Source organism: Phlebotomus argentipes, unplaced genomic scaffold, assembly GCF_947086385.1.
Source record: "Phlebotomus argentipes unplaced genomic scaffold, Phlebotomus argentipes genome assembly contig_2, whole genome shotgun sequence".
Taxonomy (NCBI): Eukaryota; Metazoa; Arthropoda; class Insecta; order Diptera; family Psychodidae; genus Phlebotomus; species Phlebotomus argentipes.
Genome location: NW_026776162.1, coordinates 4755604 through 4782318, shown reverse-complemented (window position 1 = coordinate 4782318; position 26715 = coordinate 4755604). Strand labels below are relative to the sequence as shown.

Sequence of the window (26715 nt, the reverse complement as noted above, 5' to 3'; positions counted from 1 at the left end):
GCCAATATTCTCCAGATTTCTGAAGTGCAAATTCGATTACTGATATTGGATTTAGGACAAGAGCTAATCATGGTCATTCTAATCAATCCCATTTTCTCCTCGTAACAATTGTTCATTTCTTATGACCGTGCATTGCTCACCTTGACTTGCTATCAGAGCTTTTTGTACAAGCTGAACTGGAAGCGATGAAGAAGTCGATACGGAGCTGTTCAATTTTTGATCAACCACGTCTGCGTTGTTTATTATCACAGCGTCTGTGCAACCTTTTAACATTGTTGATGTTGCCTTTGAAATAAAGTGTGGGGAAAAAACCTCCGAGTCTGTTAAAATATGCTCAGTATGGATAAGTGCAAACTAAGGCACTTTCCAGGGGCAAAAGAATGTTGTTTATGCTTTTTGGCTATGTTGGGGAGCAGGAGGAGGAAAAAAGAACCACTCAGACAATTGCCGTTTGTTCTGTTCTAAAATAAACTCACACGATGGAAAAGACTCCGTGAAATTTTTAATTAGCCATTTCCCATCTCTGAAACTGAGTGAAAAGTTCATCAATCGTTCATTAATCTCTCAGATACACCGCGTGCGCGAGAAAAAAGGTATTAAATAAACGGACCAGAATTATTGCCAGCGAGTGGGAATCGATGTGGCGGACATTTGAGTGATGGCAGTGAAATTGAGGGAATCCGCTGGGCCATCTGTTGAATACGCCAGCGAAAAGTTCATCCATATTTCGTTCAATGCCTCTTCATCACCATCGCGAACTGTTGATGCCTAATGGACGAGAATAGAAAATTCTGCACTGAAATAGAAAATCCTTGAAATGATTTAAATTTCAATTCAATACCAATTTCACTTTAAATATTTTTGCCTTTCACTCGCGGCACATTGCCAACTGAACACGGACAAAAACATTGGATTCTCTGTCGAGATTTGTCTTTTTTCCGTGCTTCTGCCTTTTCACAACACCACGATTTTCTCTTATTAGTAAGTTATATTGGAAATCGCAGGGAAATAAATTATATTCTTGGCGCGAAAAACCATTTAGGCGCCACTATTGGGCAAAAGTTGAAAGGAAAAACTGTGGAAAGCCACCAACTGCGCCTGTTTTCACTTGGTTTTTGTACTCGCTTTGTGTGTGGAAAAGCTCTCCATCAGAGAGCGACATTTCAACGACTGTTTTTCAATTGAAATTGCAAATAAATTTCATTTATTTAAGTTTACAATGAATACATTTAATCAATAACGGGACCATAATATACATTTTTCAGTTTAGCATTTCTTATCATTCTTATCATATACAAAAAAGAGACTTATTGGTCAAGTATGTTTTACCATTTCATCAATCTGTTATCTTCTTCTTCTTCTCCTCCTCCTTTTTTAATATAAAGAATCTATTAGTGATATTTTAAAGTCAATTGTTCCACGATTTCTCGTGTAAGATTGTGTTAATCATAATTTTTTATACTGTTCTCATTCCGTCATTTTTTCATCATTCTTGCCTTTAATAAATAAACTTGTATTTTTTGTTCTTTCACTAAAATAGTTCCTCTTTCTCTCTCTCTCTCTCTTTCTTTCACTGTAAAATGTAATTTAAATTTACAATTAATTAATTCAATTGAGTCTTGTGATTCTCAATTTTTTTAAAGATACTCATTAACCTAATATTTATATTCTTTTCTGTCTCATTGTTCAAAACCACAAAGATTTTCCTTGATTGTATGTGTGTGTGTGTGTTTTTTCATCATTTTCTCCTTTTTCTCTGTGACTCACATCTCCGTTTTTGCATTTAAAACAAGAAAAAATAAAGGAACAACGCTAGAGAAAATAAAGGTGCAGGCGATAAATTGGCACAACTCTGGCTAACTGATTTCTTTTCACAAACTCATATGTACACGTAGTTTCCTTTACAATAAATTAGAAAAAGGAGTTAGCAAAAATTATGAAATATTATTCAATATGATTTCTCTATCATCCTCAGCTTTTTATCATCAATGGAAAATGCAATGTTTGGTGAGATAGAACTCAGTGTTCCTATTTTCTTTTCTTATTTTTTTTTTCAATTCTGATAAGAAGACGAGAGATCAATCCCATGTAATTTTATGTTCACTTTTTTTCTTCTTTCTTTATGATATTCATTTTCTAATATCACAAAACTTACACATTATTTATAATATTCCACAGTATCTTCATGTTTTTTTTTTATCAATCCTTCTCTTATCAATTGAAGTGATTCTTTTTATACAGTTTAATTGTCAATTTCCACATTAATATTGGTTTCTTTTATCCTCTCTTTAGTTTTATAAGTTATGATGTGTATTGAAGATGCTTCGAAAATTACCATCCAATTTCCCGCTCATTTTCTCTTTCTTTCTTTCCTTTGCATTTGTTGTCCGAAACACTCTTTTCCTCTGCCTAATCGGTCTTCATTTGTTAGTTTATCTTTAAATTTAATTTTGTATATAAATATTTACAGAACAAACAAGCGAAATGTTATTTTTTTTCTCCTTTAATTATACTTTTAAGCTTTGGAAGTATCTCTTCTCTTCATTTTAATTACTTTACTCTTCTCTTCCTTTCCATTTTGTCACACGATCATCGTGAAATCGCATCCACAGAAGAAAGTATTAATAATTTTATCAATTGATTTTGTTTTAGTCTACAAAAGTGAAAACTAAAACAGACAACTAAATCACAATTCATCATTACTACATCATGATTTTCAGCACTTTTCCCTCAATTTTTCAGACAGAGAAAAGAATGGTTTTTATTATCTCCTTTGCTTGCAAAAAATATAATAATTTTTGTTCTAACTTCACTTTTTCCCACTGAGACAAGTCATATTTTTCCAACGCGCCAGCGACATTTATTAATTACTCACTTTCCACATTCAATTAAACAATTAATCATTTCTCCTTGTGACACACTCTCTCTCTCTCTCTCTCTCTGTCTCCCACTGGTGAATATCCTTTCAGTTTGATTAAATGAACTCTCTCACTGCCTCACACTTTGTCTGCTCTGTTTATTATTATTCATTGTGAATGAATGTACCATTTAACTCCCTTCACTATTATTTATGCTCTGTTTTATTTCTTAATTGGACTCTCTGAGAAATGTATGTATAAAAATCCGGATTTGTTTATCGCTTTTATGCTGCAATTCACTGCATCTTTTGGTGGGGAAATGAGTGCCTTAAAATATTCAGGATGGCCGGAATGTGTGGGATTTTTTTTCTCTCACTCGGATTAAAACAAACTTCACGTAAAATCCAGCTCAATATCTAGAAAAATAACACTAAACTCTTCTTTGCTATTTCTCTCAATTCAAATCAAAGTAAATTCCTTCCTTTTCACAAATCGAAAAAATACCTAATTTTTTACTCTTTTTGTGGCTCATTCAGTTGATCGTATTGACTTTATCATTCGTCGTAGAAATTTGGTGTTTTTTTTTTCATCATCTTATGCTTAAAAATGTTCTCAAACAACGAAAAGTCAATTGATTATAAATATGTACATATACACATATTAAAAGATCTCCTTCAAGTCATCTTAATACAAACGATCAATGCAGGTTTCCGTGTCTTCTTTCAGAAATTTGTTCAATAATCCTATTTTCACTTATTCTGCTTAGTTACTTGATCATTTCAATTCTCGCGTTACTCCATGAATTCTTTTCTCTTTCAGTATATTGTATGATTTTTTAAAGGTATGTGTTTTGCCATCAATTTCTTTCACAGTGTATTTCCTGTTAAAAATATAGTTTTCTTGCATATATGCTTATGTGTATATAGTAACATGTTCTTTATGTTATATAATAATTGTATTATGGTTTTTAAACGCAAAAAATTAAAATACAATCTTTATCATTTAATTACATACAGTATTTCCTAAGAATATTACAATTAAAGTTCTTTTTTTTTAACACATTCACGTTTCTCACTTTTGTTCATCCTTCGATCTTCACTTTTTACTGTTTTTCTCTGAACCTGCAACTATTTTCGTTTATTCCTTTGATTTCATTTCAGTAGAGATTTTTTTGTTTTAATATTTTCTTTTAATTATTTCGTTCCACTTGTTAAATTCTTCGTCCTCTCATCTTTCTTTCTTTCTTTCTGTTTTGTTTGCGACCACAAAGTCTTTGAGATAACTTCGCACTGTTTCTTCATCTATAATTCATCCTATAAAACATCCACCTTCAAACGAAATCGATGATTAAGCTCTCTTTCTCTCTCTCTCTCTGTCTCTCTTTTTAAAGACTATAAACATCTTCATATAATTTATCACGTTTAACAGAGAGTTTAAAAAAAAATATTGGGAAATTAAAATACTCCTAAATAAAGACATATACTGAACGGAAAACGAGCGAATGATCACTTGCGAAGCACTTCTTTGAACAAAATATAAAATTAAAACATTGGAAGGAATTAAGGAACAGGAAGGAGCTTCACAACTAAAGAAAATGCAATAATTCTTCTCCAATTGAGGTTTCTTCTCTATGTAAATAAAATAAATTGAAGACACACCCAACTCAATTATATTCACTGGAACATAAACAGAACAATTTCAGTGATAAAACACAAAACTTCCTGCGGAGGAAAATGCCATAATCATCTGAGGAATCACTTGGACATGTCAATGAAGGAGGTTCTATCAAAATGAGCAAAACAAGAGGTTCAAATTCATCGATTATTCTGGTGATTCAGTGACTAATGCACGTACGCTATTATTTGCACTGGCAAAGTGCATTTTGGGTGTGAATATGACTTATCCTTGCACGAATGCCTCGCTCATCTCTCTCTCTATCTCTCTTACTATCAATTTAGCTAATGTGACTTGTTGTTAATTCACCCTCAGCACTGCGGTTACAAGGGAAGAGTCGGAGTGTTTGTTGGTGTTGGCGTCAGAACAGACGCGGATGGATAACGGAGTGTATGCTGCGAAGTCGCCTGAACGAAATCTTGACTCGGATTCAGAACGCTGTCCCGTGAATTTGAGTGTGAAGTGGCACGAAGCAATGTGACTGCCTCTCTCTCTGGGCTGCATTGCACTGCTTCTAGTCATTTTTGACGGGATGATTTCTTCTTCTTTCGTTTAAAGAAACAGCAACACCTGCGAAAAAGCAAAACATCCTTTGAATCAGTTCTTCTAAACACACGGATTACACATCTTAGAGCGCCATTTTTGCCCCTCCGCATGGCCCTCAATTGACCGACCAAGGGCAACATATCAAATCAATACAATTCCTTATCGAATTTCAATTGAAAGTGACTGCTTACAGGTGTATCTGACACACAGAGAGAAAAAAACGTACTGTGTGTCAATGAGAAAGATCACATTCGAGGTGTTCCCGTCTTATCTTTAGCCACGATAAGATAAAAACCCATTTGGAGTTAGTGAACATTTCGTGTACTCTCACAAATATCTCACACCCTACTAGTCATTCCGCGTCATTTTCACCTTATCGATCGAAAAGCTCCCCTCATTTTCAAGAACACAACACTCCACACACATCGTCTGCAGCACTCTTTCATCTCGCTAATTTTAACCACAGACACTGCAACGATTACTTGATGGCGGAGCTCTTGAAATCGACATTTTCAACATCACACAGAAGTCCTTAATATGACATATTCACCAATTTCATCATATTACGCTTGGCATCAAAGGCAAATCAGACGCATAAAATATATTTCCAATAAATAAATTCTCCAGGCTATTACAATATGCAACATAATATCACAATTCCGAGAATTACCGAGATAACCATATTTGAAATTGAATGCAATTCGAGGAATTTCGGTTTCATCATAAAATCCCAATGTGTACTTACATGGTCAGTGAGTAAATATTGATTCGTATATTGTACACTTGGTTGTTCTAGAGCCAAAACGCAAAGCTTCTTTAAGCGCCTTCGCAGCTCATTTGTGTTATATATACACATATCAATTTATACGCTTATTGATTTACGTTACTGAAGCTTTCAATTGAAATTTTTCTCAACAATAAAAAAAATCTATTTTATTTTAAAATCCCATCAACTGAAAGTAAATCAATAACTGGTAATTTTTTACACGAACATCTCAAATTAATATCATTTATTCACACTTCACAAAATATCCAGCCCCTCTTTTTTGGCGAATCAAGAATTTAATTAATAAGCTCAAAATTCACATGTGCGGAAATCTGTTATATCACCGCACATAATCGATGCCACACAATTATGACCAATTTACCAGCATAATCCAATCAAATGAGTGGACAAAATTGCCAAATATAATACCAATAATCGCCCTAATACTCACTTTGTCTCATCAACCAACTCCACTTCTGGCTGCTGAGTGATTGGAGTATTTGAGTGTCCTGCAGTGGGATCATCATTGTTTAGTTCACCATTTGTTGAGCTCACCACCTGCAAATGGAAAAATCATCAATTTGTAGACTAACGCAGAAGCAGAAATTGCTGCAAAATTCGCTAAGTTAATGCCATAAATAAAATTAAGTATTATCACGAAGAAGTATCGCAAGAAATAAAAATAGTAATACAAAGTGACGAGCATTTTGACTCTTGTTGGAGAATACGAAACATCTATTTTTGGAAAGAGTACATCGAACATCTTTATATTATATTTTATAATATATTTAAATTGCTGCACTATTGTGAGATACTTTTTTGCATTAAATATATATATATATATAGAGTATTAACGTGTCTGTGTTGAGTGTGGGTGTGTAAATTCCGTGTATACTGAATAGGTAGTGAGCAAATATTGTGCGTATATTTTTCGTTCACTTTTAGTTACACATTTGCATATAGAAAATACAATAAAACAGATAAAATTTGATGAAGCGAGAACGGTTTTGTCCCAAAGGATTTTTTCCACCGTCACTCTTAAGCTCATTGTGTGCTCTATAAATAACAATACTGCACTTTATTGGACTCCTGGAATGATTGCAGTTTTTGTGTGTGTGTGTGTGTGTGAAATATAATCCATATTCATTCAATATTGGAATCGGATGTTGCTGTACATGGATGAATATCGGAATTGCATTTGTCTCTTAGATTAAATATAATGCAGACAGAGGAAGGAAGAGATAATAGAAACGTGTTACACTTTCACACAATTCAAGATAGACTTGGCAAACTGACCGTTGTGACTACGAGAGGGAAGCCCGAGGCTAATTGGGGTAATCGGTGATAAGAAAGTCTTGCTTTTAATTTTTCATTCCGTTGCTGCGAAAGAAAAGTTCAAAAGCAAACAGAAAATCTCTCGTTATATTAAAATTTAACTAGTTAAACAGTATTAAATTAAGTGTCAAATACTTTCAAAACTCATATTAATTACTGCATTTTTTATACATTACAACTTCTCCTTGCTAAAACTCTTTAACAACTAAAATATATATTATTATGCTACCATTCAAGCCAGCAATTTTGGCACAATCAATTCATTATATAGATATTTGGTGAACAGGCGCATTCAGCATATATCATTTTACTCTTACGCACAATTTTAGACTACAGTAGAAAAACAGTATTCAAGACATTACTTGCCATTCCGCTCTTATGCAAAATCAATTTCTACAGACAATCAAGAAATGCTAACAAATGTTTATCAAAGTGTCAATTAATTTGGCATATGTTTTAGTTAGTATGTATGGAAATACCTTGAAAATATGTAGAACAAATCAAGAGAAAATAGTAGAAGAGAAAAGCCCAAAAATAAGACAGTCTGTATAGTATACAACATAAACTTTGACTTAATGTCTCATATTGGAAGAAAATTCATCTTACTATTATTATTACATTCTTTGCGAAATAAATATTTCAATTCACATTCATAAATATATCATTTGGATGACTTTCAAAAAATATTTACATTAGGTATATTAGTCACACGTCAACAATAAAATGAAATATACAAATGGTATATAATTGAAAACACTCCACGATTCTGTGAAGATAAAGAGACGTGAAAAAAAAATTCTCTTGACGATATCACAAGGTTGTGCACAAAGTTTGCACTTTAACTAATCCATTATTTCTCACATATGATGAAATATGTAGTGGCAAACTTTGCGAATAACCAAGTAATCGCTTTTTATTGTCGTCGAATAATGAAATGAACAAAAAGATCCCCAGTTTATTGCTCCAAAAACATAATAGAAAAATATTCTTATAAATAAAACATCTCTGAAAATAGACTGTACAGAGAAATATGATACAGTGTGTGTGAATGTGTGTGTTGCTCAAAAAGCAAAATCATTTGCAACATCTCAAAAAATATGTACACCAAAAAAGCCAACAAAGTACTTCTATTCTTCGTCTACGCAAAAGGTAGAGGAGGAGAAAATAATCTCCTACAATCGCTGCTAATTGTTATGTACTAAAAGAATGCTAAATTTACGCCAAAAGTAATCCAATTGAATGAGACCGGGAAGGAGGTGAAAGAGAATAAAGTGGTTCGAGCGAAAACAACATTGTGTGAAAAATGTTTATTAGTTGTTAGTAAATATCAATCAGTTACAATTAGATTTCTTGCCTTGGTTCCGTTTTATTCATCTTCTTTTTTCTTTCTCTTTTTCCCCAAACAACTTATGTATATGAAACCAAGGAACAGTCATCGCAGGAAAAAATATACCATACAATACAAAATGATTGACTATAAATAGCCCAAAAATCTTTTGCATGACTCTCAGAGAGAAGGTAAAGTTTGAGCAAAAATTTAATATATCAACACACACACATAGAGAGAATGCAGAGCGAGAAAAAAGTCTAACAAGACCAAAAACTTTCATCTGTTAGTCATTGTGTGTATCACTGAATGGGTGGCAAATGGGTAAGAAAATGCTGCCACACGTTTTTCCACATGCCCGCAGTGGCAGAACTTTCCAATGGGACCCTCCCCTTTCACACAAAATGATAATTCTGTTAGTAAACACAATCAAGATAACGTACCTGAACTGAACCATGTCGATCGGCCGGTGTGAGATTGCCCAGTGTCACGCCAGTCTTAGGAACATCGGTCCATGCAGCAACATTCCCCTTAGCATTTGTCTACGTTTATTCAACGTGGATTTTTTTGGCACAATCATCACCGTAACACATTTGGGGCCCCATGATTTTTGGTTTTTTTTGCATAGATTTGTGATAACACAAATTCCAAATAAATATAAATCACAAAACACAGTGAAAATGCAGCAGGTTGCCGATTCCATGATACAGATGATAATTGCACAGCACGCGCAATTGTGACGATGATGAATGGGCAGAAGTAGTAGAGTCAGTAGTGGTAGTAGTAGCAAACATGATATTTTTTTGGCAAAAACAGGCACGCAACAATCAATAAATGAAAGGATATAAAAAAGAAAAAAAAAACACAAAACAAATTCATTGGTTAGTATAATATCGTCTTTTTTTCATCCTTCATGTCTCAATGCTCAAAAGACTCTTCACTCAGACTCAACAGAACAAAAAAATATATATATGCCAAACCAGTACTGGATTAAAATAAAAATAATTGTCTAAATTAATCTCTCAAAACTCCTGTTTCTACATCCACTAAATAATCCATAATAATTGTGTGCTATTAAATTGTCAGCGTGTGTGTAACTCTTCTGAGAAATGGTCATGAGAGACATACAACTTCCTGCTATCTTGTTTCATTTTTTGCGCCTTGGCACCCCAACTAAAACATGCGGTCAATTTGGATAATTCCACTGAGATGTTCGCCGCCATGTCCGTCGCCGCCCTTCTTCCCCCCCCACAAATAGGCACCCAAAGGAGATCACGGGTAAAATACGCCATTTGGTTCGTACACTTGAACTACATTGTCAAACAGAACACTATACCTAAACACTAAAAAACCACACGTCTAATGCCTTCAATTGATCTTAATTAACTCTAATGAGATCTTAAGTGAGAGATCAGCGATATTACGCTCAAGTCCATTGCAGCTTAGAAGGAACTGTTTAATCTCAACACTCTACGCAAGCAACAACACTTTAAACTGAGATAGTTTGAGCAAATAGTACATGTCGCACATCTCCTCTCCCACTTCCAAAATATACACACAGCAGCCTCGAGTGAGATAACACAGCCGGAAAAATTATGTGACTCATCTCCCATGAGTTTCCAAATAAAAAACCCACCCCATAAACCCGGAATTCCCCAACTGTATTTACGACTCAACCCAATTTTTGGACAATTCCACATTTTCCCATGTCTCTCTCCTCTTCGCTCTGCGCTTCAACACCGCGTCGCATTGTACATTTTGCCACGTGAAATTTATGTAATGAACTTGTGCTTTATCTCTCAATCAACATAGCATATCATTAGAGTGATAATACTCGGAGGAAGGAAGGTATATATGCTACACGAAACACTAGCATGAATTTCAGCTGTAGAAAAGTCCCAAATATACGCTTATGGCGCAGCAGTACAGCAGGAATGTACTTCATTAGCGTCAAGTAACACTAGCGCAATTTCTATGAAATTCACGCAAACAGAACTTATATATGCTCTCTGACCTTTGGTATTAGTATGCAGTCATCCATATCAAATTCGGGATCTCCGAAATATGATAGGTCCCATTCCTAAAGTTATCAGTCATAAGCTCATTATAAATTTTCTCTACATTTCACCTAAGTCATTAAAGCGTATTTCTGATAAGTCTCTCTCTCACACTCTCTGTCGCTCAGAGATTTGCGCGCTACACTCGTCTCAGAATGAGGCACAACACCCTCTCTTTCTCTCTCTCTTCTCAAAATATTGCTCTTAATTGAATATTAAATTAAAAGTAAATCTCTGTGTGCGCGCGCAAAAGTGTAACTGCGCAAAAAGGAAATCATACGTAAAATAAGAAATAACTGAATTGGATTAAATCTCACCTTATTCACAGGAGTATGTCTGTCACGGTTCGGAGACACAACCACTTCGTGACCCGTTTGAAGGGAATTAACAGGTGTCGACTGTCGGAAGAGAAGGAAGTATTTTCATATTAGAATAATTCATCATATAGAGAGACGTCACAAGAATTTCTATTAATTCAACACTGCGAGGGAGGTTGTAAATTTCAAAGCGCATACTTCAAATGGTTGATAGAATAATCAATATTCCCTCAGTACAAAAGGAAGCCAATGTAATCTATTGGGTAAATACAGATATGAACAACCAAACACTATAGGGCATTGCAAGATCAAAATTAATCTATAATACACTTTATCGATACACAAAGTTATCAGTGAAGGAAGAAAATCCATATAGCAATATCTCTGGCGAAATGTGTACGTATAAATACCCAAACACCATCAACTCAAGGATATTGTGAAACTCAATAAGCCCAACAATAATAGGCGAAAACTCATTAATACACCCAAAATCACCTTATCAGATTTCGTCTTAACAACATTCGATGGAGGTGCATTCCTTAATTGCCTCATAGAAAAAAAATTTGCAGGCTAAACAAAAGGTGATTAAAAGAACATAATATACCAAAAACCACATTGCAAAGTCACTTTTATTGTTGATGGAGAGAACAATCATAATAATTTTTCATTCCTCATCTTCCAGTGAAAGAAAGAAAAAAAAAACGCGGAAAGCTTTGTGCGTGCATTTGGAAATTGACAGTTTGTGTACATTTTGCGTTCATTTTGTGAAATTTCTCTTTTCACTCTTTACCAATTTTCTTCTTATCTTCTTGCCAAAACAATCTTGTCGGGGAACAAAAGAAGAATAGTCATTTCAGATAATTGGACATCACATGCTCTAGTAGAGATGCAATTGAGAAGAATGCAACTTGTGGTGGAAAGGAAGCAGCAAAGAGCTGAGCTGAGCTGAGTGTGTGTGTGTAATAAGAAAATGGATACGTTACCATTGTTTTTCCTGTCCAGTCGAACTCCCCGTCGTCTTCGTAGCCTTTCCGATCAAAAAGCTCCTGGAACAGTCTTCGCAAGTAATCATAGTCCGGCGTCTCGAAAAAATCCAATCGTCGGACGTAGCGTAAGTATGTAGCAAATTCTTCTGGGTGACAGTCACAGAGCACCTGAAGCGAGTGGGTGGAAATTGTGATTAGCAGGCATTTCCCACAGGACTAAACTGGGACAGTTGAGAGGGCAAATGGTGTGACGCACACTCACCTCAATCGGAGTGGCACGCTTCGTGTCTCCAATCTTTTGATATCGTTCTTTGAGCGTATCCGCTTTCAGTCCTTGCCACGGCAGTGATCCTCGCAGAAAATACATAAACATATGTCCTAAGGCTTCCAGGTCATCTCTTCGGGATTGTTCCCTGCCCATGTGTGTATTTATCGACATATATCTCGCAGTTCCGGTCAACGATTTGTGTTCCCGATATGGTATGTGCTTATTTGTATCTAAGTCGATATACTCTTTGGCCAGTCCGAAATCTACATCGACCACAAAAATTTGTTAACAAATACCATCCGTGTCAATTAATAAACCAGTCATCCAATTAAAAAGCAATATGGCATCATTAAAGCCCTGTATACATAATAGCGTAGAGAAAAGAGCCACAAACTCACCAATTATGTGGATTATTTTTTCACGTTTTGTTGATGTTCTGCCAATCAAGAAATTCTCTGGTTTTACATCTCTATAGATTAAATGGCGCCCATGAACATATTCAATCCGATGAAGCTGCAAAAAGGGTGGCGTTATTGATTGAATTTCCACACACATTCTTTATAATCTACTCCATCTTCACATTATGTATCATGAGATTGGCTTTGAAAATATCATGTATTCACCATATCCTTGCAATTTACATACACCGACCAATATTTAGCTCAACAATTGAATGCAACATGCAAACCAATTCTACCACAACTCCTGTGCATGCTCAAAGGATCAAAGGTGCAGAAAGCAAGAGACATAATGATTTAATTAGGGTCATCCAGAAAGTGCACAAAATTATCTTTGACGTTCCTTCCTGTTAGAACACATTGTAAATTTTGAAATCAAGAGCCTTTATACACAGTGCAAAGAAATAAACAAGACTTCCCCTTAATTGAAACACTTCTTAGTAATCAGAAAACACGACGAAAAGAAGAATTATATGATGAATGGCACTCTTGAATGCAATCCCTTGAGATTAAAATATTCTCCCGGGCATTTTCACAAGGATTATATCTCAACTTTATGGATTATTCAATTTCCCAGGCACGAAGAGCTCTCTCTCTCTCTCTCCCTCTCTGACATGATGTTATTTTGCACAATTTACCAAACGTGCTCCACAACACACGTGTTCAGTGCTAATATTTGCTGCTAAAGGTGCAAAAAAATGCTTTTGTCCCCGCAATATTGTGCGAATTTCATCATTAGTGCAAATTTCGCCACCCAAAAAAAACATGTTCATTCATTCAAGAGAACCAACGAGAGATGATGATGATGGAAATATTACTCTTGAGAGCTCTTTCATGGAAAACAATCGATAACTTCTTCAAGTACGTGAAATGTGCGTGCACAGGTAAAATGATCTAATTCAGCAATCTTGTAACCAATCTCTGTAATAACACCGACGCGGAGGAGGGAGAAAAACTAAAAGTAATATATCTATATTGTGGTGTGAAAACACTGAAGAATTGTGATAACAATAGGTATCTGATTTAACAGAGAACAAAAATGAAAAGCAATTAATTACTACTAATTGGCTAGATACTCTATACCAAACAGCCACAAAACAACAGAACATGAATAAAGCCCACAGGGTAGTTTCGAGAGGGAAATTCTGGCATGTAGCAAATAAATATATCATTCGATAACTGTACAACGTCACAAGTGCAAAAAACATTATGTCGGAATCTACCTAAAAGTGTCAAGAAATTTATACAGTCATTTTGCACATGACCATAAATGAGTAATCAATGGATTTTATCACGAATAGCATCATGATGACTTTTTAACAGATTAATTTCAACAATTGGACTGCGTTGTTATGAATGCATTCATTTGTGCTATGTGTGTATATATATTGTTTGATTTGCATTAATTACAAGAAAGCCTACAGTACCACATCATCGAGATTTATAGTCAGATAATAATGTGACTGCACAGACATTTTTTTACCAATTAATTCAACTATATTATGTTTTGCTATCGATTCCAAACCCCAAAAAAACATTTTCATTGCCGCTCGTTTTACACTGCACTATCACAGATTCTTTTTTTCCGCCCTTTCCCACTTTTTACTGAACGCAGAACAGCATAAGAGATAAGGGATTTAAGGGAAGAATTGAATGGTAGACATGTATTGTCGCACTGTCGCTAAATGATCAAAGGAACTATACAAATTTATACAATAGAAGGAGGATATAATATAAAAAAGAGATAAATGTGTAATATCTTGCCATGGAGAAGGGGTTATAAATCTATTTATAGTACATGTTAAATATAAATGCATAATTGTAGGAACATAGAGCAAAATGTAATCTGTCTTGCGAGTGTAAAAGGAATAAAAACAATTCAATTAATCAATACTTACTAATTGTATTGCTATCATGAGTACTGTCTTCAGCGAAAATCTCCTCCCGCACAAATCGAATAAATCTTCGAGTGACGGACCAAGTAATTCCATAACTAGTGCATTGTATTTCCCACACGGTCCGAAATAATATACTTCGGGAATACCCTCTGCTGCATCATCAGCAAAACGTGAAATTACAATACAATGGAATAACAGATGTTGTATTTAGCATAATCTTAATGTTAATGTTCATTCTTATGTAAAAAATGTAATGTATTATATTTAATTCTAGGCGAAGAGAATCGTTGCTTTGCTTCTTACAGGGTTACCACTTAATAAAATTTGCAACCAAACATACACAATTTCACTTATACTCTTCGATTTCAATTGATTGCATATTTTATGCTCCACTCTGTATGTAACAAAGAAGAAAAAAAAAAACAAGAAATAGGGAGGAGAGGAGAGAGAATCTTTCTTTCCTAAATTATACATTTCTCTCTTTTCGAACACAAAATACACATTAAATTTCCTTCAGAAAAGAGAAATATATAGAAGAAAGGTGTGAAGGATCTTGCAAAAAGGATAACGAGTTTTCATGTATAGCTTAAATATTTTTCATTATACACTGACCTTCATCGTGATTTTCTTCACTCAAGAAATAAAAGCTCCTCAAGAGAGACAGCTCAGCATGACGGGGGTGGTCGAATAAGTGGGATAAATGTTGAGCAAAGAAGGGTGGAGTAATTATGATTAATGACTCAGATTGTGTGGGTTTCCCATACATTAAAAAAAAATCTCTTACTCATGAAATGCATCGGAAGGAATTCGCGCAAAAGTGCTTGAGTATCACATTTTGCCATCGTGTACGATTTAAGAATCATTAAGTGAATAGAGTTCAGCAGCAGACTGCTTGCTTTCCAGAGCCGGTAATTTCATTGAATTTTTCATTATACCTGCGAGTGTGGAATTAAGGAACAAATGGACAATCAATACCACGACTTCAGTTCAGGAGTAATATCGACAGATAGTAAAACTTCTGAACTCAATATTCATCCCCGTTCCTCCTTCTCTCTCAATTCCGAATGAACCAACCCATCGAGAAAGCCCGCTACAATTGTGTCTGGGTTGAAAAAGCCACCCAAAAGAATTTAAGGAGGTCGAAATGGTAGAGAGAAAAAAAAATGATAAAATGGTAATTATGTTGAAACACGAATAGGTCTCTCTCTCTTTGGAGGGAAAATTGGAGCACTAACATCATGTTGGGCGAAAACTTGACTACACACCAGAGTCAAAAATGTTGTCAAGGAAATTTGTTCTACATTTTTGAGAAAAATTCTTAAGGTTGGCGCCCCAAAGGCATTACACGCACATCATCATCAGATGGAAATTAAGGAACAGAATACTACTTTATATATATATATATATATATATATATGTAGTCATCGTTGTTGTTACACTTACTGGCCACAAATATTGGCACATCGCCTAAAAAAACCAAAAGAAAATCATTTGGAATCTCTGAAGAAATTCACCCATGTTCAAAGGTGTTTCAACATTTTCAGTCAGTGAGGGTAACATTATAATAATAACAGTCCGGGTCGGCTAATGGTATTCTCACACAAGTTCTGCTGACTTTTTTTCTCCCTCTGCACGTCCTCTTTTCGCGTCCAAAAAAGTATTACAAGTCAAACAAAGGACAAGAAAAAAAGGTAAAATTAGAGTGTACAGATATATGTTCTCGAAAACTACAGTGTTAAATGAAGTCACGTTGAACAGTTGGTGGTTAGTCAATTTTAATTAATATATGCTTTTGCTTTGAAGAGAGAGATATATATCAAAAAAACGCACACAAGTAATATGATTGTGGACTGTAGGCTATTTCCAGTAATCGAAATGATAGAGACAGATTTTATCAGATAGATTCGCACTAACGACAGTATTAGAAAACATCTTGTTATTAATTTATTCATTTTGTGCGATATGAATCAAAGCGTTAAGCACTCTGATGACACAGTGGCAAACACATGCCCAACATTTTCACACAATTGATTTATTGCTAGAAAAGAACCAAGGAAAATTTTCATTATTCGCTCTCATGTTATTTTTCGATTCTTTTTTAGCAACATCTCTGCATGTGTCCTCACCCTTGGCAATGATTGCAATTTCTATTTCTTTTTTTTCTTTCTGTATTTTACAATCATCAATTTAAATCCTTAGCACAAAATGTGATGAACTTTAAATAAAAAAGTGCAATCACAGACATCGACAGCGATAGTTACCCTTTCAATTTCCAATCTATTGTATCAAATCCATTGTTAAGTGATGAACCCAGCTTTCAATCAACCGCCCATTGTATTATCGGGTTAGACCATTAACCAGCGCGATAAGATAAATTTAGAGATAAGGCACTTCCCCTCTGATTGACACTGCAACTTGTGAGATAATTACGTAAATTTTTGCAACAACTCATGCCAGCATTCTCCACGGAGAAAAGCCTTTAATGAGGTGGAAACTCCTCAAGAGTGCCAATACTGTGGGAGTACTGAGAAGGCCACACAGAGAAGTAAGAAAGATTTAAGCGAATCTGCATGGATAGCTCTTGAATATTCATGTCCCATTAGTTTCTTGCACTTTCCTTCCGAACAACTCTGTACCAGTGAGCTTTTCTGTATCTAATTGTCCAAATTGTTACTTATGAATAGAGAAAACAGCACACAGTTAAGTAAAAAAAAGAACACAAAAGGAAAAAAATAACACATAGTGACTCAGATAGACAAACACAGAAAATATATTAAAGCCTAAGCTTATCACTTCACCTACAGTTACAACTTCTTTGGAAATGATACGCAAAGAAAAATCTCAAAATCATCGTTTAAAAGAAAACAACTTCTCATTACTTTACGCATCTCTTTTAGTAAGAGAGAGAGAGAGTCTCTGTAAAAAGCCTTGTTGCTTTTCATTCAGTCAACCAAAAGAAAAAAATAGACACAGAAAAACGTATCACAATAAAAAAAACGTAAGTCCCAAAAAAGAAAAAAGTCTAGGTTAAGTTTAAAAAAAATGCATAATTTTGGCATTAAAAGTAATAAGAAATAAGAATTGAATGTGAGGGTGTTGCCGACCCGGACTTACTAGTTGCTTTGCTATCATCAGTACAGTCTTCAGTGAAAATCTTCTTCCACACACATTGAACAGATCTTCTAGTGATGGACCCAAAAGTTCTAATACCATTGCATTGTATCTGCCGCCACAAGTTCCAAGATGATAAACTCTTGGTATCCCCTCTGGAGGTTGATTATTCGAATTAGTCGACGAACTTGATGAGGTCTCTGTATAATTGGAACGAGCTGCTGTTTGCATTGAATACTCGCATTTGGATAAGGGGGGAGGAGAGTGTTGGGGAGAAACATATTAGCCATACACACTCGCGCTCACTCTCTCATGTCAAACTTTCATCCACACAAACACATCCACTCACGCATATCACCTATAGATTCTCATCAGCAAAAGGTGAATAAGGAGTAACATAAACAAGAACACACAAAAGGATCAAAATGCGGATAATATAATCGGTCATGAGAGAGGTTATGTGTGACAGTGGAGGGAAGGTTTTTACGGCATAAATGTCTATGAGAAAATCTGTTTAACTATGGATTTAATTGTGCGAATGGAAGCTATACACGGCTTGTGTCAAGAGAGACGTGTGTAAATATTTAAAATTTCATGTACAAGTCGAGATTATATTTTGAATAACAATGTCATAGGTCATGTAGTGCCACAAGTAAAGCCACTTTCGTCAATTGCCTCTCCAGCTGAGCCAAAATGATTTACCAAGCACCACTTGACCTACCATCACTGTGACATTTTATCATAATTATCGAGAAACTTTTCCTCTTTGCGGAGCCTTGCAAATATGGAGGCAAAAACCATTAAACGTGCGGCTGAATATGCTTTGCATACAGTACCAAACACAAAATATCACATGAAACGCACAAAGTAAAGAGGAAAAAAGCACATTTTTATGTACTAAAACTTTCGAGATTTATGAACTTGGAGCACGAACTTTGATCTCGATTTTGGACATTTTCACGCCGCGTATGGCAAAGCAACCACGTGAAGGAAAGGAGTCACTCTTGGGCTTCTACGCACACAATTAAATATTCCAATAGCAAATTCATAACTGCAAATTAAATTGACCCGAAGGAAATAATTAAAATTTCTCAATAATTTGCTAATGAATAAATATTCTATGTGTGATTCGCATTGGAGAGAGACAGAAAATAAATAAAATTAAGTGGATTTCATGAGATTTTATCGGGAATTCTAATTATGGAATAAATATTCAGCTCTCATGAAATTTATGGATAAAATTACTCATGAAAACTTTGAAAGAAAGTATATAAACTTTCAATGTTTTCTAACCTGTCAAAGAAAAATATTATAATATAATTGAAAGTAAATGTGGTATTCTTACCATGTGATCCTAATAATTTATAAAATCTATACTCTAGATGAAGTTGCGGTGCCTTGGATTTCATTGGCTCCATTTTTATTGCTACGTGTTCATTGTTATATAGATTTTTTCCTGCAACGAGATAGAAAGACAGACACACTTTATTAGGTTAAATCCACCCAAAATCATTTATCAGTGTAATATCTCTGCGAAGCAGACACTCAAATAAAAGGTAATCAGCGATAATTCTTGAAAGACCAGCATATCGACGAAGCATTCCCTCATTCCGTGTCTCTCTCCACGAAACCACATCCCTCAGCATACAATGAGACATTTTTTGCGATCATCTCTCCTCTTCCTGCTTCGCTAACAATATATGACTCTTTTTGTCCACCGCCAGACGATGGCAGAGCATATGGACAGCATAAAGTGTATGATAGAAACCTGTTCGAACTTGTTGGACTTCTGCTTTTTCATGTTTCATCACATTTTAAGATGAGGTTCAAGAGTAAATGCACACCGTTTTGCCCAATTCACCATTCGCCAACACATGCCAAATGTGAATTTCTTCATTAGGGCACATTATCATCTCAGCAATTATGCATAAATGGGGAAATACCACACTCGTCACAGAGCACATTTGGAGAACAGGAAGATGATATGTGAAAAAGATATCAATTTGCACATTTTCAAGCATCATCATTACAATCTTCATGGCTTCAACTTTGCCTCATTTCTTTTTCTCAACTTGCATAGCGCACAAAAATATATTGATGATGATTGTAATTAGAGCGGTAAAATATGTATTTTGAATATATTATATTTATATCTATTATTAGGCACAAATATTGATCATATGACATTGATACGGTAAGCATAAAGAATAATATTGATTTAGTATTTATGACAGTGTCTTTCTCTCTTTCTCACCCATAAGTACACTCACAAATTCCCCCATATTCTTACTAAAAGATATATTATTTGTACATGTAGCACAACACCATTGAGGTGTTAAACGCAACAACATTTGCTGGGATTCTCTCATTGTACCAATATTTCTTTTTAACTGATGGAATTGTGATTTACACCTTTAGTGGAATACCAACATATACATCAAAGAGAGATCTATAATTAAATTTATTTTTGCACGTGGATGCACAGTTCCCTCAATTTCAAACTCATGGGAAATATGAGGAAAATATATGAAGGTTTTGTGTGGAAAATGATGAAAAGTGAAACATATGGTTTCAGTTTAATATCAAACGTGACTTTCATTCAGCATTGCACCAGATGCAAAATTTTCAGAAAAGCAAAACCATTAAGAAAATTAAGGAATAAAGTTTGCCAAAAAAACTCGAATTCATTTAACATTTCTCATTTCAACAGGTCAAAATTTGCCAAAATCATATTTTTTCTGATAAGAAAATGAAAACAATTGTAGTCAATTATTGACTTATTCATGGAATTTCTATACATATTTAAACAGAACACAATTATCCTTACGTGCACAAACAACTGCCTTTTTCCATTACTACATCTGTGACCTTTCGATGGGAATTACCAGTCACTTCATCCCGCCCAGTTCATTGAAATGTACCGAATGTACAGCTTGTGTAGTAACAGAAACTATTTCAAGCAGCTCTTTTACTCAAATTCTATTTAAGACACCCGAATTCAATAAAGATGTGTTATTTATAGAAGAGGTCATTAGTGCCTCAATACAAGAACATATTATTTTTGACACTTCTCATACTATTTCCCTCCCGCGATTCTCTTCGCTGTCTATCGCCAAGTCTTCAGACTGGGTGAACAACTTCGGCATTATTTAATCGCATCATGCATGACCACACATAACACATAAGACTTCACTTTTATTGGGTGCCTATTAATAAATTGATTAGGTTGTTATATAAAAATTTAATCGGATATAATGCAAAAGCTAATTCAATAGCCCTCATTGTTAAACATTCATCTTCAATCATCGTTTTATGTCCTCCAAATATTCAAACTCAAACAGCATATCAATAAATATTACAAAAGACTCTCCAAACAAACAAATATTCATTACCTATCGTAAAGACCAAGTGTCATACTTTCCACCTTCACCGTAATAATACAATTAATTTTACCGGCTGGCGCTTTTCAAAGGTTGTCATTTGTACACAAAAATTTCCATTATTGCAATATAAAAACATCAATATTTACTCTCAAATGCAATTTGCAATTTGTTTAAATACACTATGACGATAAATACACTATAATGAACAATAAAAATCAGCAAAACAGACCATTCTTCTCAACTATATAAATGCGATATCCACTTCAAATCGATACGTCTTCGCGTTTTCCTAGCACTTAAACGTAGAATAGTTCAGGTTGACACTAAATCGACGCCGTGAGTGAGACCAAATTGGTCTATTCCTGATCAAGTCATAGTAAAGATGAAGTTGTTATCTACAGTCGGTGCTATTTGTGTCTTACAAGTTAGTTTCCGTAGAATATTACATAAAATTATAGAGTGCTTTTTATCATTTTCTCCTCATTTAATGGACTATAAATTGAATAATTTCTAGGTAGTTACCGTGTCGTCAATCTTCTTTCCCATTCCAATTAATATCCAAACATTAAAACCATCAGAACAGCCCGGACAGCAAGTTACAACGAGTATAGCTTTTAACAATGTATCGAATATCTCGAATATGGTTATATATCTCACACAAAATATCAGCAGAGCTTTGCTAACAACTCTACCAACACCTAAAGATCTCACAGTAGCAACAGATATTTTGGAAAGTTTCACTGACACATTGAGATCAATTTCTCAGGATGTTGAAGATGCAAAAAGCACTAATTTGACCGAAATAAAATCGCAGAACAATGAGCATAACAGAGTAACTAGAGGTCTGAAAAAGCCATTGAAACCAATGTTTGTCAAATTAGAAAATTTCATGGAAAAAGCCGTCGATAAGGTGAAAAATCTCGTAAAAGGTAAAGGTAAAGGCACTGCGACAACGCCTAGTGCCATTACAGAAACCTCCAAAGATGCAATTAAGGATGCAACTGCAGATGAGATCAAAGAGAAAGCCATAGATGCCCTCATAGACTCGATTTTCGATAGTGAAGAGAAAAAGAAAAATAAAAAGGATGAGAACAATGAGCTAGCAGAAGAGACAGATTTCGAAGAAGAAGTAAATGAAAAAGCACAAGATAAGGCAAAAGTTGAAACTGAAGAATTGACCAATAATAGTACATCGCAGTCGCCAGCTGACAAGCTTAAAAAGAATTTAGGCTCCGCAAATGGCGAGAAAAACTACATTCTTCCGGATTTTCCTTTAAGGCAAGGATATCTGAATAGCTACAAAGATGATATATCAGATCCACGTTCTAAGCGAGCAGTGAGTAGCAAATTCGAGAAGTATTTGAGTACAGTAATGGAAAAAAGTAAGGAATTGATAGACGAGAAAATAGGAGAGTTAAAGGAATTGTGGAGAAGCCAGAAAATTGAGGAAAATGCCGGCAAAGTGGGAGGTGTCATGAATAAATTCAGCAATTCACATAACCCTGATGATAGGAAGGATAGTGTTGAAATTCTACAAGATATTCACGAAGAACTTGAACCTGAAACTGATTTGGAAGACACCCAGGATGAGCCAAAATTGGAAATACATTTGATGCGAAAAAAACGCTTCTCCAATCTTTTACCAATTCCTTCACTTAGCAGCATTCTTAAAACTGCAGATGATTCAAAGTCAATTGCAGATTTTGCAAAGGAAATCACAAAAATTGCAACTAATCTCAGTGCAGAAACTCTACCTAAAGTCTCAATACCCGAAAATCAAGCACTTTCTGGGGCCAAAACACAGGAAGATGCTGCCAAGAAAGCTACTACAATTATAAATCAACAAATAAGTCAAACTAAGAGCATTGCCAAGGATATTCTCCAGACTCTTAAAAAAATTAACGATTCGACGCAAAATTTTGTAAGTTATAAGAAATTATAGATTTTCCCATGTGCATTTAATACAACTGAAATTGTTGTCTTTTCAGGTTTCCCAGATCAAATCCTCCAAATGTCTAGCTAATGTTATGGATTTCACATCGTACATTGACGGGGGAATACAATGTGTTAAGAACAAGATTAACACTGGATTGAAAATTGCAGGAGAAACCATTAAAAACTTAAAACAAGCTAAAGAGGTGCCATCGGATATTAAGAAAGAAATATCTAATTGTGCTAATGATGTCACGAAAAATGCCTTCTCGAAGTTGGTCTGTCTTGTGAAGGTGAATTTCTACATTTCAATTTTTTTATGAAGATTCTGTGACATAAAATACATTTTACTCCTTCAATTTTCTCCCCAATTTAGTCACCGCTGCAGTTGGAAAACGAAAAGCTACTGCTGCCAATTGAATTTGTGAAACGAATTCAAGAGATAATCCAATACTTTGCTACTATGCAAATGGATATGGTTAACTGTGCCATGGCGACAATTCGCTCCATTCAGGACAAAATTGCAGGTTGTGCAGGAGAAATGCTATCGATCTCGAAGTATATTGCTAAATTTTAATCAGAAAATCTCAAGTTACGAATGGAACATATGGATATAACCGGCTGTACAAAGGATAAAATATGAGGGGCAAAGAATAATAAAAATTTGTCACATCTCACCTAATCGAAGTTCTCCAAAATTGCCACATCCGATTTTCTTGCCCACACGAAAGTTCGGGCCCACCATCAGGACGCCGGATGATGAGCTGACTGAATGCCTGGCTGAGTACATGCTTGTACCGCCTCGTGACGCTCCAACACCTCCTGACGACGAAGCGCCCGGAATGCCACTGCAAGAAAACACCACACAGAAATACCATGAAGATTAAATCAATTGCGGTTTTTAATTAGAATGCCACACAATCATCATCAGGACTCAGTCACTCTGAAAAGGTCACAAAAATCCCATTTACAAACTATATATACATTGCTCTAAAAAATTATTAAATTATTGTGAGCAGGTCAGGGATTCATTAAAGTGCTCCTCAATGTTCAACTTTATTCAATTAACCCTGCCCTTAAAACATATTATTACTTATGGAAAAAAAAGAAAAATTGCACGATAAGAAAGGTGCTGGAAAATTGATGTAAAAGGGATTGATTTCCTTCTTTAATGTGCTCATGTTTGTGCCTAAAGACAAACAAAGAGTGACACTAATTCAGAATAATGGATTTATTTACACCAAATTCCATTTGCAAATATTATTGATTTTCGGCATTTGGCTTTTTCTTATCACCCCCTCTCTTCTTCCAATGTTTCGTCGAGCACAACGAGTGTCAATAAATTCGTCTCTCTTGACGTTGTCGTATGCACAAACTTTCAGCACTTTCCCACAAGATAAACCACCCACTCACTCGCGCGCTTCTATACATCAGCCATACCACGACAAATCGCCCTGAAAAGCCAATTGCGGTGAGTGAAGCAAGTGGTTTAGATAGAGGCGCAAAATATGAGATAAAGTGAAGAATCAAACATATTTTCAACTCCACCTTCCACACAAGCTCTGTGTCCAAAAGTCACTTTAAAATAATCATAAATACACACGAAATCTGCTTAACTGAGCATATTAAGTGTCGCTTAAACTATATTTTCCCTATACTTCTTTCATTTTAAACATAACCGTATGCTAATGATTCGAAAACAGGAAGGTGGCAACTCAACCGGATGAATATCAATTGAATCCATGACTGAGGCGACGCTCAAATGAAACCACCCAGAGTGAATACTGACGCCACACTATATTTTCCACCTTTATCCACCCATTTCACAATTTAAATCATCCCTCTCTCCAGCGACCCGCTTTCCACTCTCTCGCTCTCTCGTCGCACCGGCCCTTATTAGCAACCACCAGCCACTGGGACACTAAATACAACTGCGAGGGAGAAGAGAGAGAGAGACTTTAAGCCGCAGCACAACATTCAGCGCCGTGTGACCACAAATAACTGAAACGACACTTTAGCTTCCACAGGAATGTCTTCGGCGCGACGCTACATTTCACCTGTTTTTTTTCTCTCCCTCTCTCACGGTCTCCTTACTCCTGCCACCCACCGTTGCGCACCCTTGAAAAGGAAATTTTCCAAATAGAAACCAAGAATATCATGGTGTATCTTCACCAACACCCCTTCACACTATCGCACACGTGATGAGAGTGAATTTCGTGAAACCCTTCATATGCACGAATATTTCCAATTGAAAATAATACAATCACAAGCCAACGATGTGCACAACAACACTACTTGGCTGTACATAACAGCCACACACTCACATCCAAATAGGTTTTATGAATTATTTACTGTACAGCCAGTGACGTAGATTATTCCAAAGAAACAATTTTCCATCCAATAAAACACTGAGGATAAAAATACATAAATAAGCACTCGCGTAGCTTAACTCTGTTTGTCAAGAGCTAGCTTTCTAAGATACGAACTAAATAATAGAAAGATATTCGTCTTACCACGATGCGACTCATAATGTCGCATAAAGCTAACAGAATCTAGTCGTTTGCTTTAGCTTTTCACTCAGTGTCTTGGCACGAAGACATGCAATAAACGAAGAAATACCAATACTGGCGGTCAAAGCTGAATGACGCTGAGGATTCCCCGGCGCTTTTGTGCTCACAATCCATTAGTCATCCTCATACTCTTTTCACCCTCTCCTTCACATTCTCCAACTCCAGTGGCAAATTTTCTATAATCCACATTTTCCCCCTCAACCCCCACCCCTCCCCCTCTCAGAAATACTTGGCAATATTGCAAAAACACTACAATTCTCCCTCCAAACATGATAATGATTTTTTTCCACCCACACAATTCACTGTGTATTTTGTTTTTCTTTAGTCTTTTTTTTCGGTGATTGTTTGAGAAAAAATCTCACGAAGTGTCTATTTAATTTTCTCGCAAATTCGTACAGGTAGAGGTTCTTGTGCGGCAAGACGAGGAGGAAAAAATTCATTGTTTTAAAGAGATAATTACTGAAAATGATTACCATGCGTTAAAGTCCCATTACTCTTCAAAATTCGAGTCATTTCACACAACAAAATGTAAAACTCTCGCATTTACCATCCCAGAGAATATTGTTCACTGGTTGGCGTACTTTGTGTGCGACATAGTGGACAAAATGTTTCATTTTCATAAATTGCTCAATTCCCCAGAAACACTCTTTGCCCATATTTCCACCAAAATCACTATCTCTCTCTAGGCACTGATAATGAATTTTCCAATGACAATTTGACACCATGAAAATATATAAATACGCACAATTGTACACTTCTTCTTTGATAAATGATAATTTAATTTAATTTATTTAGGGCAAGCTAATTTTATTATTGCACTACATCTGGTCGCTTTGCCTCTTGTGAAGATGAACACACAGACTTAATATTATACAATACAATCCCACACAAATCCCACAATCTTATTGTAATCTTTTCACTTTTTCATACACTCTTTGTATACTCCTTCTCTCCATCCATCTTTCTGCAACACGTTTCGGTGCGTTTGCAAATTCAACTCCTTCCCTTTTATAGACAATGTGATAATTGCAGAAATTTAGTGTGAAGCTTTTTCATTCCACCATTTCTTGAACGTCTCTTTTTTGCGTCTCTCTCTCAACACCGGCAAAATTCCAGGAATTCAAAATGGCAAACGGAAGTGCCAGAAGTTGTTGCAATACAAAATTGCTTTTATCGTAAATTTTATTAAAAAGAACAGGATAGTTAGTCATTGTTCTCAATTTCCTGAA

General features: G+C 35.3%; 2 protein-coding genes across 14 annotated transcripts in view; one reads left to right on the top strand and one right to left on the bottom strand.

Annotated features, from left to right (window-relative positions):
• Window positions 1-1203: 1203 nt before the first annotated feature.
• Window positions 1204-26715, bottom strand: part of LOC132265104 (casein kinase I) — a 29036-nt gene continuing 3524 nt past the window's right edge. Inside the window, exons 3-14 of one of the 13 annotated variants that reach the window (XM_059765588.1) lie at window positions 23595-23764; window positions 18947-19057; window positions 17605-17801; window positions 12533-12647; window positions 12129-12397; window positions 11864-12034; window positions 11376-11450; window positions 10881-10961; window positions 10521-10586; window positions 8950-9048; window positions 6296-6402; window positions 1204-5102 (exon numbers count right to left, since the gene is read on the bottom strand). In XM_059765588.1, coding sequence (XP_059621571.1) covers window positions 5051-5102; window positions 6296-6402; window positions 8950-9048; window positions 10521-10586; window positions 10881-10961; window positions 11376-11450; window positions 11864-12034; window positions 12129-12397; window positions 12533-12647; window positions 17605-17801; window positions 18947-19057; window positions 23595-23764 — 1513 coding nt within the window. In that variant the 3' untranslated portion in view covers window positions 1204-5050. Of the gene's footprint in view, window positions 5103-6295; window positions 6403-8949; window positions 9049-10520; window positions 10587-10880; window positions 10962-11375; window positions 11451-11742; window positions 11788-11863; window positions 12035-12128; window positions 12398-12532; window positions 12648-14490; window positions 14643-17604; window positions 17802-18946; window positions 19058-23594; window positions 23765-26715 lie in introns of those variants that run through there. The other 12 variants (XM_059765590.1, XM_059765591.1, XM_059765592.1 and 9 more) reach the window with 12 other exon arrangements.
• LOC132265103 (uncharacterized) lies at window positions 21294-23598 on the top strand. The gene is made up of 4 exons (XM_059765587.1): window positions 21294-21408; window positions 21499-22905; window positions 22973-23209; window positions 23293-23598. The coding sequence occupies exons 1-4, from the start codon at window positions 21367-21369 to the stop codon at window positions 23491-23493; spliced, it is 1887 nt and encodes a 628-aa protein (XP_059621570.1). The 5' UTR covers window positions 21294-21366; the 3' UTR covers window positions 23494-23598.

Excerpts from the sequence above, each read along its gene's own strand:
- LOC132265103 (XM_059765587.1), top strand. The coding sequence starts at position 21,367 with ATGAAGTTGTTATCTACAGTCGGTGCTATTTGTGTCTTACAA. Across the intron at positions 22,906-22,972 it reads ACGATTCGACGCAAAATTTT|GTTTCCCAGATCAAATCCTC; the intron begins GTAAGTTATAAG and ends TTGTCTTTTCAG. Across the intron at positions 23,210-23,292 it reads AGTTGGTCTGTCTTGTGAAG|TCACCGCTGCAGTTGGAAAA; the intron begins GTGAATTTCTAC and ends TCCCCAATTTAG.